This window comes from Schistocerca gregaria, chromosome 7, assembly GCF_023897955.1.
Source record: "Schistocerca gregaria isolate iqSchGreg1 chromosome 7, iqSchGreg1.2, whole genome shotgun sequence".
Classification (NCBI taxonomy): Eukaryota; Metazoa; Arthropoda; class Insecta; order Orthoptera; family Acrididae; genus Schistocerca; species Schistocerca gregaria.
The window spans coordinates 258,533,542-258,550,152 of NC_064926.1; the positions used below are offsets into that span (position 1 = coordinate 258,533,542).

General features: G+C 40.6%; 1 protein-coding gene across 1 annotated transcript in view; it reads left to right on the forward strand.

The window, feature by feature from the left end:
- Nucleotides 1-16,611, forward strand: part of LOC126282526 (charged multivesicular body protein 2a) — a 31,091-nt gene that overhangs the window by 13,957 nt on the left and 523 nt on the right. Inside the window, exons 3-4 of the mRNA XM_049982195.1 lie at nt 12,196-12,371; nt 12,453-12,587. Of these exons, the coding sequence (XP_049838152.1) occupies nt 12,196-12,371; nt 12,453-12,587 (311 nt within the window). The remainder of the gene's footprint in view (nt 1-12,195; nt 12,372-12,452; nt 12,588-16,611) is intronic.

Below are 16,611 nucleotides of genomic sequence, written 5' to 3' on the forward strand. Positions count from 1 at the left end.
ACTTAAGATCAAATAAGGCAGAAGAGAAAGATAACATTCCACCGCAATTTCTAAAAACATTGGAGGGAGTGGCAACAAAATGACTATTCATGTTGGTGTGTAGAATGTATGAGTCTAGTGACATACCATGTTATTTCTAGAAAGATATCATCCACACAATTCCAAAGACTGCAAGAGCTGAGAAGTGCGAGAATAATCACACAATCAGCTGACAAGAATAATATACAGAAGAATGGAAAATAAAATTGAGGAGGTGTTAGATGATGATCAGTTCGCCTTTAGGAAAGGTAAAGGCACCAGAGAGGCAATTCTGATGTTACGGCTGATCATGCAGACAAGACTAAAGAAAAATTGATACATGTTCATAGGATTTTACAACCTTGAAAAAGCATTCAATTGGTGCGACATGTTCGAAATTCTGAGAAAAATAGGGATAAGCTATAGGGAGAGATGGGTAATATGTAATATGTACAAGGGCTAAGAGGGAATAATAAGAGTGGACGACTAAGAAGTAAGTGCTCGGATTAAAAAGTGTATAAGACAGGGCTGTAGTTTTTCATCCGTACTGTTCAGTCTGTACATCGAAGAAGCAGTGATGTAAATAAAAATTCAGAAGTGGAATTAAAATTTAAGGTGAAAGGATATCAATGGTATGATACAATGACTTTGCTATCCTGAGCGAAAGTGAAGAAGAATTACAAGATCGGCTGAATGGAATGAACAGTCTAATGGGTTTATAATATGGCCTGAGTAGTGGAAAAGGAGAGAAATGAAAAGACTGGATGTGATGATGGAATGACAGCTGTGTAGTGCTGGAATGGTAACAGGGAAGGGGCTGGATGGGTGAGGACAGTGACTAACGAAGGTTGAGGCCAGGAGGGTTATGAGAACATAGGATGTATTACAGGGTAAATTCCCACTAACAAAATTCAGAAATGCTGGTGCTGGTGGGAAGGATCCATATGGCACAGGCTGTGAAGCAGTCATTGAAATGAAGGATATCATGTTTGGCAGCGTATTCAGCAACAGGGTGGTGGTCGACATGTTTCTTGGCCACTGTTTGACAGTGGCCATTCATACGGACAGACAGCTTGTTGATTGTTAAGCCTACTTAAAATGCAGCACAGTAGTTGCAGCTTAGCTTGTAGACCACTTGACTGGATTCACAAGTAAACTGGAATTTGATAGGATAGATGGTGTTAGTGACCGGACTGGAGTAGGTGGTGGTGGAAGGATGTATGGGACAGGTCTTGCATCTAGGTCTATACATGAACCATGAAGTAAGGGATTGGGAGCAGGGGTTGTGTAAGGATTGATTGGTATATTGTGTGGGTTCGCTGGACGGTGGACTGTCGCTGTGGGAGGGGTGGGAAGGATAGTGGGCAGGACATTCCTCATTTCAGGGCACGACGAGATTGTTTTTGTACAAGGTTGGGAGGATAATTGCGGTCAGTGAAGGCTTCAGTGAGACCCTCGGTATATTTTGAGAGGGACTGCTCATTACAGCAGATGCGATGACCACGGGTGGCTAGGCAGAACAGATTAAACTCCTTGGTATGGAATGGGTGGCAGCTGTGGAAGTGGAGGTATTGCCAATGGTTAGTAGATTTGATATACTGATGTAGCCATCTTTGAGGTGGAGGTCAAAATCTAAGGAGGTGGCTTGTTGGGTTCAGTAGGACCAGGTGAAGCACAATCCCTGCTCCCAATCCCTTACCTCATGACTACCTGTGAAACCAGCCATGTGCTATACAAGCTAAGCTGCAATCATTGTGCTGCTTTCTATGTAGGCGTGACAACCAACAAGCTGTCTGTCCGCATGAATGGCCACCGACAAACTGTGGACAAGTAACAAGTCGACCACCCTGTTGCTGAACACGCTGCCAAACATGATATCCTTCATTTCCATGACTGCTTCATAGCTTGTGCCATATGGATCCTTCCCACCAACACCAGCTTTTCTGAATTGTGCAGGTGAGAACTTTTCCTGCAATACATCCTACATTTCTGTAACCCTTCTGGCCTCAACCTTCGTTGGTCACTGTCCTCACCCATCCAGCCCCTTCCCTGTTCCCATCCCAGCACTACACAGCTGTCATTCCATCATCACGCCCAGTCTTTTCATTTCTGTCCTTTTGCACTACTCCCCCCCCCCCCCCCCACTCCTCCTCCCTCCCTTCCCACCTCTCCCCTGCCCTCCATCTAACCTGCAGCACTTCACTGTCCGCCACCTCCCACCATACTACACCCTCCTCCGCCCTGCCCCAGTCTCTCCTTACCCAGTCACCACTCCCATCATGCACTGGTACTGCTGCTCCTTGCAGTGTGGTTGCAGTTTCCTGAGACTGCAGTGTGTGTGTGTGTGTGTGTGTGTGTGTGTGTGTGTGTGTGTGTGTCAAAACATTTGAGATGTGGTGCTACAGACAAATGTTGAAAATTAGGTGGGCTGATAAGGCAGAGAATGAGATGGTTCTGTGCAGAATCAGAGAGGAAAGGAACATGTGGAAAACACTGACAAGAAGAAGGTACAGGATGATAGGAGATCTGTTAAGACATCAGGGAATGACTTCCATGGTACTAGAGGGAGCTGTAGAGGGCAAAAGCTGTACAGTAAGACAGAGATTGTAATACATCCAACAAATAATTGAGGACGTAGGTTGTAAGTGCTACTCTGAGATGAAGAGGAATTCGTGGCGAGCTGCATCAAAGAAGCCAGAAGACTGATGACTCAAAATGTTACTTGTTTCAACTGAGTTAGTCTATCTTCAGATGTAATCCTGAAGTGCAGTACTTTTGCTGCCATTGTCATCATTTGTAACTCTATACACCAGCTGACACCAGTGGCAGCAGAAGTCCTGTACTTTAGGATTAAATCTAAAGAGGGCATAATTTGGCTGAAATCAGTCAAAACAGTTATTAAAACATAGCCATTTGTGGTCTAAAGTGCAACATAATTCCGCCATTTTTGTGTAACTCGTTACATTTTTGAGCTCAGGATATGTTCTAAGATTATTAAACAGATAGATGTCAAGGATACTGGATGATAGTTAAGTTTTATGAAGCACTTCTGCTAAACTTCTTATTGAGGGGTTATGACATGTGCTTTCTTCCTAAGTACTGGGCACATTTTTGTTCAAGGAATCTGCTGGTATTACGTCAAAACAGGAACTATCTCAGCTACAAAGAAAGTGATAGGGATTCCACTTGACCTTGGAGCTGTGCTCTGGTTTGAAAATTTGAGCTGTTTATCAACAGTACTGGCAGTAATACATATATCGCTTATCTTTGCAGTTGTGTGAAAATTAAACTGGAACTGTATTCTTTGATTTTACCTTGTAAAGAAACATTTGAAAACAGAGTTCAGCATTTCTACTTTTGCTTTGCTATCCTCAATTTCAGTTTGTGTGCCTTCCGTGAGTGTCTGAAAACTAATTTTGTCACTGACAACCTTTAAAATGACCGTAATTTGTTTGGGACATGTGAGAGATCATTTAATAAGATTCTACTATGGCAGTCATTCGGGGCTACACACATTGCTTTTCTTTTTACAGCCAAACATGTTTAGTTTAGCATTTCTTTATCTATACTTCTGTGCTTTATTTTTCACCATTCTACTATCATCACTGTTTCTCTGGAAGTTTCTTTATAGCGACTGTATACCAAGAAGAGTCCCTCCAAGAGCAAAATGTTTCAAGTTCTTCCTGTGGATGCAACACTATTGGCCTTACCTGATTTACTGAAGATGTAAAGCATTCTGCGTGTTTTAATGGTAATATTGTGAAAAGGGTAGATTGCTATTCACCAGACACAGAAAGCATTGAGTTGCAAATAGGTACAATGAAAACACTTCTAAACATTCAAGCATTCAGCTGAAATACATTCAGACATCCAACTAAAATGTCTTCTTCAGAAATAGAACACACACACACACACACACACACACACACACACACACACACACACACACCTGGCATCTTGTAGGAGCATAGGTGTGTGTGTGTGTGTGTGTGTGTGTGTGTGTGTGTGTGTGTGTGTTTCTCTCTCTCTCTCTCTCTCTCTCTCTCTCTCTCTCTCTCTCTCTCTCTCTCTCTCTCTCCCCCCCCCCTCTCTCCAGCTCATAAAAGGGTAACCCCGAAAGCTAGCAAGTGTTCTGTCTTTTTGTGTGTGCCTATTGATGACAACTCAACATTTCTGCTTTTCGATGAGTGGTCTCCTTTCCAAAAGGCTTATAAGTAAGACCTTTTGTATGTGTCTTCTCCTGCTGCTGCTGGAAAAGTATTTATAGAAATTTATAATAGATGCAGGCAGTATATACTCCTGTTGAAATGGGAAACTAGATGTTATACGAAATGACAATTGTAGCAGATGCAAAACAGTCTTGTGCCACAGCAGTCTAAATTAATGGATTTTGCACTTAGCTAGTTTCTTGACACTGTCAGTACTAGTATGTGAACACTGTAGCACCAACCTATCCTACAAAAAATAGCAAAAATTATGGATCACTAGAGTTAATCATGGATCACTAGAGTGCGCATCTTCACACAACACAGTTAAAAATTCGCACAAAGGGCACACACTAAATAAAACTACATGTGCCTAAGTTCTAAGCATACAGATAGATAATAAACTGAGTTGGCACCTGCATTTGAATATGTTCTATTCTGCCTGCTTTGCACTTAGAAATTTTTCTACTTGTAACAACATTAAGTCTGATTGCTATCTTACTTTGCATACAATCACTCAGTACTGTCCTGTGGCTTCCCGGACAATGCAGCTAAGGTATAAAAAGTATTTATTCTACAAAAGTATGCACTAGAAATATTATGTAAAGTTGATAACTGAATGTTGCAGCTCTTACAAGTACATGCTAAAACATTTCCTACTTAATAGTAAGTGCAACTCTGATAAGAGTGAATTTAGAATGTGCTGTAAAATTCAAGACCAGAACACTACAAGTGAAAATAATATCCTCATGGTATACATTTTGTTGTGCCCTGATGCAAAGGTGTTAACAGTTGACTGGCAGATATCTGGGAGGAAATTGGAAATCCATCCCATCCCACTTCATTTTTTTTTTTTTTTTTTTTTTTTCTAAGTACCTGATTTTTCTGCTGCTATGAAGTAATCTAGAAGCAATTTACATATTGTCAAACTGAATAATGGTACACTTAGTCACAATTGGATGTTGCTGTAATTTACAGAATCAGACTGTAGTGACTGTTTCTGCCAATTAATGTATAATTTCACTTGTTACAATCCCTGAAGGCTCTAATTTGTAATGGAACTTATGGAGTACTGGCAGACAGTCTTGGCTTCGCATGGATAGCTCTGAGTATATATGGTCAGATGATTTGTCTGGCATAATTTATTATATGGGGGGGTCTGTTCAAAAAATTCCAGAACATTCATAATCTCACACCAGTGGTGTGTTAAGAGTGAAATGAGGTTGGTATCCCTGCACATGCCTGTGTTTAATGTATAAGTGCCGGAAGTTTCATTGTTGTATGTCTGTTAGTTATTGTTCAGTGTTGTATTGAGTAGAACATTGTGTCACACAATTTGCGAATTTTGAGATCCCCAGAGTTGGAGGAGCAACACATCTTCATTAAGTTTTGTGTGAATAAAACCTTCGCAGAGACATACGAAATGATGCAAAAAGCCTACAGTGACAAGTACGTAAGCCGTAGTCAGTGTTACAAATGGTTCACATAATTTAAAAGTGGCCAGATGGAAGTTAAAGATGACCCTTGTTCAGGAGGCCCTTTGACATGTGCCGACGATGCTTATGTCAGGAACTTCAACAAAATTGTGTGTGCCAGTCTAAGACTGACTGTCCAAGAGATTGCAAAAAAATGTAACATTTCAGAGACAAGGTTCAATTTTCACAATGGCTCAAGAAGGCTTCTCCAAGACCGAAAGAAACTCATGAGGTCAGATCAAATGTCAAAGCCATGTTGATAGTATTATTTGACTTTGAAAGATGGGTTCATGATGAATTTGAGCCACAAGGACAACCTGTTAATTGATGGTATTATCGGGATGTGTTGTGATGCCTGTGAAAAAATGTGAGAAGGAAATGGTCTGAAATATGATGAGACAATTCATGGCTTTTGCATCATGATAACACACCCACACGTTCATTGCTGTCGGTGTGTGACCTTTGCACAAAAAATAAAATCACTGTATTGCCTCATCTTCCATACTCTCCACACCTGGCTCCAGCTGACTTTCCTTATTATTTCGAAAGTTGAAAAACCCAGTCGAAAGGACAAAGACTTGCAGCAGTAGAAAAGATGAAAGAAAATTTTCTGACTGTGCTTCGCACTATCCAGCAAGAGGAATACTGAGGCTGCTTCCAGAAGAGGAAATGGCATTGGGAACAGTGTATCAATCATGGACAAGGGTATTTCGAAGGAGACCATGCACAATAAGTAAAAGGTAAGCACAGAAAAAAATTGTGGACGAAGTCCTGGAAGTTTTTGAACAGACCTTGTACGCAACCTTTTCTCATGAAATTGTCTGCCTATTAATGAAAACCATACCAGATTTCCAAGAGCAGTTCCTGAGATTAGCCTTCACATATAAACAGAGAACTGTAATTGGGTATTAAATTGTATGTATGTGTAGATGATGTATGAATTAATCAGTACCATATCCCCAGTTCATTTCCATTTGCACACTATCTGGTTGACATGAAACATGTGTCATTGACTTGCTGACATCAAACATGTGTCATTGTCTTTGGGAAGCCCAGATATGAAATGACGAGGAAATGAGAAAGGTATCACAGTTCCATTTTATTAAATTAAATACATTTAAATATGATAAAAGGCTATCTTGCCATGTTACCTACTCTGGTCATTCCATGCATACTGTTGCTGAAGCTGCTGCTGCCACCGCTGTGGCCATCTTCACCACCACCACCCCTATTACTACTACAGTCCCTCTGCTGCTGCATACAGCAGATGACGTGCAGTGCATTGTACCTTGGAAATTATTATAGTGTGTGAGATTTTCATATAACTTGAGAAATCACACGTGAGCCTTTGCCTCTTCCTGCTGCTTGCACTCAATCCTGAAACATACTGGTAGAAGACATTAGCATTCTGGTGTCTGCCAGTGATACGCCAAGGTTGACTGATATCTGTAATTCTAACCCCCCGGCTGGATGGAATTGCAAGCATATGCTACCAATTTTCGAGAGCTCTCCATCCTAACTCTTCATATGGACTTAGTACATGACCATTGGCTTTGCTCAGCTTTGTTCCTACCACCTTACATGAAGCTTGCACTGTGACACTTCCAGCCCTGTGTGCATATGTCGGGGGAAAGAATTTTAATATCCATGGATATTTATTTTTACGATTTATTGGAAAGAATGATAGCAACACAACAATGGAGATCGCCATCTCATTTCACATTTCACAACTGCTGCTGGTGTGGCGAGCCACACTTCTTGTGAGGATGATCCACTCTTCCTTCACTTAATTTCACTTTGTTATTGTTTCTTAATTGTGTTATTTCCTATATTGGTGGACTTCTGATTGAGTCCTTCCACACCATCATTCCCTTGATCTTTACATTGGCTGTGGACCATATTTGACTGGATTGTATAAGTGCTACTGCTGGACCATACCAGTATCTGTTGACACTTTCAGGCACAGCTAATCAATTTCTATGCCATTATTCTCGGTTGTAGCTTTTCCTCCATGAGTTTTAACTGTGTAAGACTGTGTTCATGCCACTCAAATTGTGGATTTAAAAGCAGATGCGTATGTACTGCTGTAACATTTATCACAGAAAATAGTTAGTTTTGATAAAAACTCAGGTTATTGAATAATGCATGTGTCAACAACAGCTTGTACATAAATAATTGGTTTTAAATCACTGTTGCAATGGAGACTCATTTTTCTCTTCTTAGCTACAGTAGTCATTGCCCATAAACTGCATAGAATTTATTCAGTTTCCCTGTGTGATTGTAAAGAATCCAGTTCTTCCTGAACAACTACTTTCATCAAAAGATAGTGCTATGGACGGTCCAAGGGCTATCAAATTTTCACGATAACACATGTGAGAGAGATCTATTATATTTTACACGTATGTATATATGCAGATTTACCCACAGTTCGTTAATTAAATTAGTAGAATTAAGATCCTCCCTTTCGTATATCACTTATTAGGCAAGGAATATCTGTGTTGGATAGTACTTGTTCTGTGTACTCTTGTGTACAAAATGTTTATGATAAAAAGTAACTTAATTATAACCGTTGAAATTACTATGGTCAGTTTTTGAGTACTAGTAATAGTGTTCCATAGATTTTGTATTTGTTTTGAATACAGTCCAGAGACAGGTAGTGCTTATTTTCATTGTTTTCAGCAAGAAATGTCTAGTAACCACAGTTTAGTCAGCTATCAGCCACCTTTAGTGAATTAGCAGTCTAGTTAAAAGTTGATTAACTCTCTACAGTAAATTGTTGATTTCTTAAGATGGATAGGATGTGTGACTGCTGTGTACGGACACAGGAGGAGCTGGCCACTGTTCGCAAACAGCTGAACATGGTGATGGCCGCGGTTAGCCATATTCAGGCTGCTGTCTCAGAGTGTAGCGGCAATGGGGAGTCTGCTGCGTCGCATGGTACACCCCAGGTGTTACATGCTTCACCCATGGTCCCTGCTGTCGAGACATCTTCACAGGCACCGGGCCGGTTGGGCCACCCTCTCCCCAAGGGCAGTGGCGGATTCAGCAGCGTTCACGTCGCACGAGGCGGAGGATTAATGTGGAGGCTAGCCGTGCGGCATCGCCCGCTCTGCCTGTGAGTGGACATGTGGCCGCTCCTTCAGCGAGGTCCGAGCAGGCACACGGGGGGAGGGTTTATTAGTGATTGGGAGCTCCAATGTTAGGCAGGTGATGGAGCCCCTTAGGGAAATAGTGGGAAGGTTGGGGAAGAAGGCCAGAGTTCACTCTGTCTGCTTGCCAGGGGGTCTCATACAAGATGTGGAGGAGGTCCTGCCGGCGGCGATAGAGAGAACTGGATGCATCTGACTGCAAATTGTTGCTCATGTTGGCACCAATTACTCCTACCGTTTGGGTTCAGAGGCAAGTTCTTTCGCGCACTCTGTGTAGAATCGAATTGGTATCCCGTCAGGTCCAGCGGGCTTTCCTCTGTTGATTGATTCCAGTTGCTTTTCTATTCCTTGGACACTTATTTCAGTGTCAGCCATTTTTTCGTTTGTGCGAGGATTTAGAGACAGAACTGCAGTGCGGTCTTCCTCTGTGAAACAGCTTTGGAAAAAGGTGTTTAGTATTAATCAGCTTTATGCGTGTCATCCTCTGTTTCAGTGCCATCATCATCCTGGAGTGTCTGGATATGCTGTTTTGAGCCACTTACTGATTTAACGTAAGACCAAAACTTTCTAGGATTTTCTGTCAAGTCGGTACATAGAATTTTACTTTCAAATTAACTTAACGGTTCATGCATAGCCCTCATTACGCTAACTTTGACATCTTTTAGCTTCTGTTTGTCTGAGAGGTTTTGGCTGCATTTAAACTTGCAGTGAAGCTCTCTCTGCTTTCGCAGTAGTTCCTAACATTGTTGTTGAACCACAGTGGGTTTTTCCCATCCCTCACAGTTTTACTCAGCTCGTACCTGTCTAAAACGCATTTTACGATTGCCTTGAACTTTTTCCATAAACACTCAACATTGTCAGTGTGGGAACAGACATTTTCGTTTTGATCTGTTAGGTAGTCTGAAATATGCCTTCTATTACTCTTGCTAAACAGATAAACCTTCCTCGCTTCTTTTATATTCCTATTTACTTCCATATTCAGGGATGCTGCAACGGCCTTGTGATAACTGATTCCCTGTTCAGCGCTTACAGAGTCGAAAAGTTCGGGTATGTTTGTTATCAGTAGGTCCAAGATGTTTTCTCCACAAATCGGTTCTCTGTTTAATTGCTCGAGGTAATTTTTGGATAGTGCACACAGTATTTGAGTGTCCCAGTCTATATCCGGTAAATTGAAACCTCAACTGAGACTATAACATGCTGAGAAAATTTATGTGAAATGTATTCCAGATTTTCTCTCAGTTGTTCTGCCACTAATGCTGCTGAGTCGGGCGGTCGGTAAAAGAAGCCAATTATTAACCTAGCTCGGGTGTTGAGTGTATCCTCCACCCATAATAATTCACAGGAACTATCCACTTCTGCTGCACTACAGGATAAACTACTACTGAAGAGTGACAAACACGCCACCACCGGTTGCATGTAATCTATCCTTTCTAAACACCGTCTGTGCCTTTGTAAAAATTTCGGCAGAATTTATCTCTGGCTTCAGCCAGCTTTCTGTACCTATAATGATTTCAGCTTCGGTGCTTTCTATCAGCGCTTGATGTTCCGGTACTTTACCAATGCAGCTTTGACAGTTTACAATTACAATACCGATTGCTGCTTGGTCCCCGCATGTCCTGACTTTGAGGCTGTCGCCCTTTCTGTACTCGTCCGAGGCCATCTAACCTAAAAAACAGCCCAGTCCATGCCACACACCCCCTTTTACCCATGTAGCTGCCTGCTGTGTGTAGTGGACTCCTGACCTATCCAGCAGAACCCAAAACCCCACCACCCTATGGCGCAAGTCACAGAACCGTCTCGGCCTCTGTTTCAGATCCTCCACTTGACTCTGTACCAAAGGTCCGCAGTCAGTTCCGTCGATGATGCTGCAGATGGTGAGCTCTGCTTTCATCCTGCTAGCGAGACTGGCAGTCTTCACCAAATCAGATAGCCGCCAGAAGCCAGAGAGAATTTCCTCCGATCCATAGCGACACACATAATTGGTGCCGACATGAGCAACCACCTGCAGACGGGTGCACCCTATACCCTTCAAGGCATCCGGAAGGACCCTTTACACATCTGGAATGACTCCCCCCGGTATGCACAAAGAGTGCACATTGGTTTTCTTCCTCTCTCTTGCTGCCATATCCCCAAGGGCACCCCATTTCACACCTGACGTTGGAGCTCCCAACTACCAGTAATCCCACCCTCTGCAACCGCCTTCACCTTGCAGACTGAGGGGCAACCAACCTCTGGAACAGGACAAACATCCATGTCCGGCCGAAGATCAGTATCAGCCGGAGACAGAGCCTGAAACCAGTTCATCAGACAAACTGGAGAGGCCTTCCGTTCAACCCTCCGGAATGTCTTTCGCCCCCTGCCACACCTCGCGAGAGGACCTCCCACTCTACCACGGGTGAGGGGTCAGCCTCAATGTGGGCAGTATTCCGGGCAGCCACAGCCGTAGTCCGATCGAGGTATGCGTGGAACGAGCTGGCTGTCCCCGACAAACCTCCATCCGGACCCCCACCGTGATGCTCATTGGCAACAGCCTCAAGCTGTGTGACCGAAGCCAACACTGCCTGAAGCTGGGAGCAGAGGGATGCCAACTCAGCCCGCATCCGAACACAGCAGTCACTGTCCCTATCCATGCTAAAAACTATTGTGCAAAGAACATCTGAAGTAATCTACACAATTCAACACAAAATTTAAACGGTTATTAAAATACAAGATTGCCTAGTAAATGCAGTAATGCTGCTACTTGCGCACTGCTGAGACACTGCTCGGCGGCAGAAGGAGACTATGCGAATTTACACAATTCAGGTACTAAAGCATGATGATACAACTCTCAAATACTATAATACATCCTAAATTTATGAATTAAACAGTGTAAGTACCTGAAAACATGCAAAGATATTAAGAATTAATGCCTTTAAAATTGAGACACAACGTTGCATTTGATTACACTCGTTTTTATATACATACTGGAGTGCCGTATGGTATGGTATGGTATGGTATGGTATGGTGCTCCTGTATACGTATATCTTGCGAAGAGACCACGAGAATAAAATCAGAGAGATTAGAGTCCACACAGAGGCATACCGACAATCTTTCTTTCCACGAACAATATGAGACTGGCCTAGAAGGGAGAACCGATAGAGATGCTCAAAGTACCCTCCGCCACACACCGTCAGGTGTCTTGCGGAGTATGGATGTAGATGCAGATGTAGAATACTACTAAGATTTGAAGTCGGTGGAGATCAAATGACACATCCTATATTTAAAAAAGCTATGTGTTGTAACTCAAACCTACATCTGTAATATTTACATTTTTTTATTCTTCTAATATTGTCCAAAAAACTGTTTCAGGATGCTGTTAAGATAATGGCAAAAGATCTTGTGAGGACACGGAGGTACACAAAAAAGTTTATGTTAATGAAGGCAAATATCCAGGCTGTTTCATTGAAGATACAGACATTGAGATCACAGAATGCAATGGCTCAGGCAATGAAGGGTGTTACCAGAGCAATGCAGAATATGAACAGGTATTGTGCTGTTGCATACAGTGTAATTAATTAATGTCTTATCCTCATATTTTGTTACTATTGATGTTATTTTTCAATTAGGCAGCTGAACTTGCCACAGATCCAGAGGATATTACAGGAATTTGAGAAGCAGTCGGAAATTATGGATATGAAAGAGGAAATGATGAATGATGCCATTGATGATGCAATGGAGGAAGATGAAGATGAGGAAGAGAGGTAATTGCATTTTCTTTGTAAAATTGTTAGTCCCATTAATAGCAGTTAATGATTATCACAGATATTTGTTTCTGGGGGGGGGGGGGGGACAACAATATTAAGGAAGTATCACTTACTAGTTAAGTTGTAGGTAACAGCAATACGATTCTATTACTTTCCTAAGTGGAAGCATTTTATTTGTATATGTCAATGTACAGGGTGGCTATTTTTCTGGAAAACCTATAATTCTTAGGTAATTATATGTTACCTGAACAAAAAAGAAAGTCTCAAGGGATTATTTGTTTTTAATGTAGTACTGTAATTTAATTTTTTGGGGCTTTATAATCACATATTCCTAAAAATACTTAGCATTTCAAAGTGTATTGCTTATATGAATAAAAATATAAATGTCTGTTTTTTCACAATCATACATGTCCGAAAGTTCTTCACTGATAGCATTGAAATTTTGACACGGTGTTGCTTTTGAATAAGAGTGTGCTTTTATATGCCTACTGCAGCACCGTATGATTTATAAGTACATAAATAATACAGAAAGGGATACATTGTTAGCAAAAATCTCACATTTGTTTGTTCAAAATTTTAAATCTCCAAAAGTTCTACACCGATGCCTTTAAAATTGAGACACAACATTGCATTTGAATACACTCGTTTTTATATGCACACTGGAGTGCCGTATGGTATGGAATGGTACTCCTGTATATATATAAAGAACATGCACATTTGATTGAAACAATGTGTCACAATGTCAAAGAAATCGGTGAACAACTTTCAGAGATAAGAGATTTTGAAGAAACATAAATAAGAATCGAAATGTTTGGTTGTGCAAAATCTTAACTCTCTGAAAGATCTTCAACGGTTGCTTTGAAATTTCAACACAGCTTCGCATTTGAACATGCACATGTTTATGCACTAATTTGTTAATGTGTGCAATATGTAAATAAATATGTAATATATAAAGTGGACAAATTGTTACTAAAAATCTCAAAAAGTGCTCAACCAATTTACTTCAAATTCTTTCATATTAATGTAATAGATTTTTCTAAACATATAAACAATATTTTTTTGGAAACATTGTTAGTAAACAGAAAAGTTGTATTTATGAATTATCGCCATGGGATTAGAAGTTGGTCGGATGGGTTGGAGATAATGGACATAGGAAGTGGAAAGGAGGAGATGGACGGGGAGGGGGGGGGGGGGGGGCGGAGAGAGAAGAGAAGATAGACATAAAAAGGGGAAGGGGAAGTAGATTGACATAGAAAGTGGGAGGAGGAGATGGATAAGAATGAGAGGGAGAGGGAGGTTAGGGTGTAATCCATTTCCCATACATATCAGAAACCTGTGCTTTCCTGTTATTTCTTTTGCATTTAACCAGTCATTGTGGGTGGAAACAGCTAGTTATTCCACATAAATCACTGATTTCTAAAGACCATGGTTAAGCTACTGCTTATTGGGTAGCATGTTTCAGCCGTGAGGATAGAAAAGTCATTATAGTAATGTGAAATCCCCCCATCAGTACTTTATTAGAAGTTTCTTATGACATCATCAACCAGAAATTCTCAGAGAGATATTTGTTCACTTTTTCCCCTTCAGGTTTGGGCAGCCATGTAGATGATTTTAAATATTAAAATACATAATTGATTTATGACAAATGTAAAGTTTCTTTCTGTATTGTCTCTTCCTCATAAATTTGGATTCATAAGGTGGGGGGGGGGGGGGGGGGTTAAATTTGATTGATGTTGTTTTTTCTTTCCTTGTCCATTGTAAGGGATAAGGTCATTTTTTACTCATTAAGTCTTCTGTCTTCCAAATCCCATGCTTTTGAAAGCATGGGATGGTAGCCTGCATTGTCACCAGGGGCTTAGTTGGACTGTCAGTAAACTGGTGAGGCTCACCACACTTATACGTAGAGGGTGGTGTCTTATTGGCTGGCTCACATCATTGTGACACCACATAACACTGCTTGCTGGCTCTATTCACAGAAATTATGTTTACACTTACAGCACAGCATCGTTTACATTGCCAGCACTCATATCAGGTAGTAAACTGTATAATGTCTTTTCTGTGACCTTCTTTTGTGAAGCAATTTCTTCCATGCAACACTAAGTGCATAACTGGTGTCTGCTCAAAGTTGTCACACAATCCCAGTAGCTACAAGCATGGATCAGAATCCTTGTTTATTGAAACAAAAGCTTGTGTTTCGTTGTCAGATAGTGGTCTGCTGATAGTTTTGAAATTACTATACTTGAGCTAAGGTAATGTTGGGCACAGGGATGGGGAATAGTGCTTAATAGACTGCTTCGTGTAATTGTTCCCTCACTAACACAGAATATAATATACTGCTTGGTGGTTGCTAAGAAACAGAGACATTTTTGGACAAGACTAAGCATAGTCTATGGTGGAAGACATGAAACACGTGGCATACTTAATAGAGGTGGAGTGGTATATTTATAATGAAAAGTGGCACAGATTTCACCACATGGGAAAGCAAGATTATGGATATTAATAATGTTCATGTTTGGCACAGATCAAACTCACAACATAAAGGTCGATATCAGACTCTCGGTAAGGCATATGCGCTCACACAATAATGCATATTTTGCACCTATCAAATTGTTGATGAGTCCTTGGGGGATATTATCCCACTCCTCTCTCAAGGCATGTCTTCAATTTTTCTCAGATGTTGAAAGATGAGTGTGATTCTTTGCCTCTTTAAGACTTCCCCTAATCTGTTTTTTTGGACTTTGGAATGGAGGCTGTATTATATGTTGGTCCTCCTAGCTTGATTGAACTGTACCTTGTCTTAATTTTGTAGACAAAACTGAATAAAGCCGTAGAATGAACACCCATTTTATCTTAACACCATCATGAGATATTAACCATGAAGCTAAGATGATCCTTGTTTGAAACTGTCCTGGCTCAGAATATTAGAAGTTCAACACAACTGTCTTCTGGGCTGGGATAAATGTCTATATCTGCCTGATTTCGATATATGGAATAGCTTAAATGTCAATCTGCTATTCATGTATAAGGTAATGTTCAGTTTCTGCTGTAAATCTAATCTTTGGGTGCACAATTTTTGTATAGTTGGTGAGCTACTGCAGTGCCTCACTGCCATATGGCCAAATTAAAACTGCATTGTTTATGTAACAGAAGAAACTGGATGAACAGGGAGGAACATTATTCAAAACTAGTTTCTTGAAATCTTCCATGGGAAAATTGACATCAGCTTTCTGACAAATGTGTAAAGAATTTAAGGTCATAGGCACTAGACCATACAGACTATAGGGTTAACTAAAGATTAATAAAGAAGACATACCACTGAGAACAGTTGTTAGTACCATTGCTCTTCTACAAGCAGGCTAGCCTATAACTTTTGCCGATGATCAGTTACTGTGAACATCATGTTACAAACTCTCAAATGTTTGTAGAAACAATAAGGCAGATGATAATAGACCAAGTGAAGTAGTGATCAGTCTTAACATAGTCTCTCTGTTTAAGTAGGCATCAGGGGCAAATACATTGAAGTTAAGAAAGGATAATGGCTGATTGTTTGTCTCCTTTTTACACACTTTGACAACCAGATATTTTTTATACACTGAAACTTATTATGAAGTCACTGATGGAGATGGTCCATCACTGTCACCAGACATTGCAAGTTTTTTTTTGAGTGTTTTGGAGAACTTGTATTACAATATTATTAAAATTTGAGATGGGAAAATTAACAGAATTTTTTTATCCAAGGATTCCTATGGGAAAAACTTTGTAGCCTGATTATGTTGTCTATTTTGGTGACCTAAATTGTACAGATAATATGGTTAGGTATAGGGATGAACTGAAAACGTGACACTTTTAATCATGGAACAAATATAAAACTTTCTAAAAGAATAGAAATTTTGTATTATGGGGACAATAAGCAGAATAGTGGAAGTAATATGCTAGTTTTAACTGCTTCGAAAACAAAATCGTACTGCTAAGATTTATTTATATTCTTTCCCCTATAAATATAACTTAATTTGATTTGTCA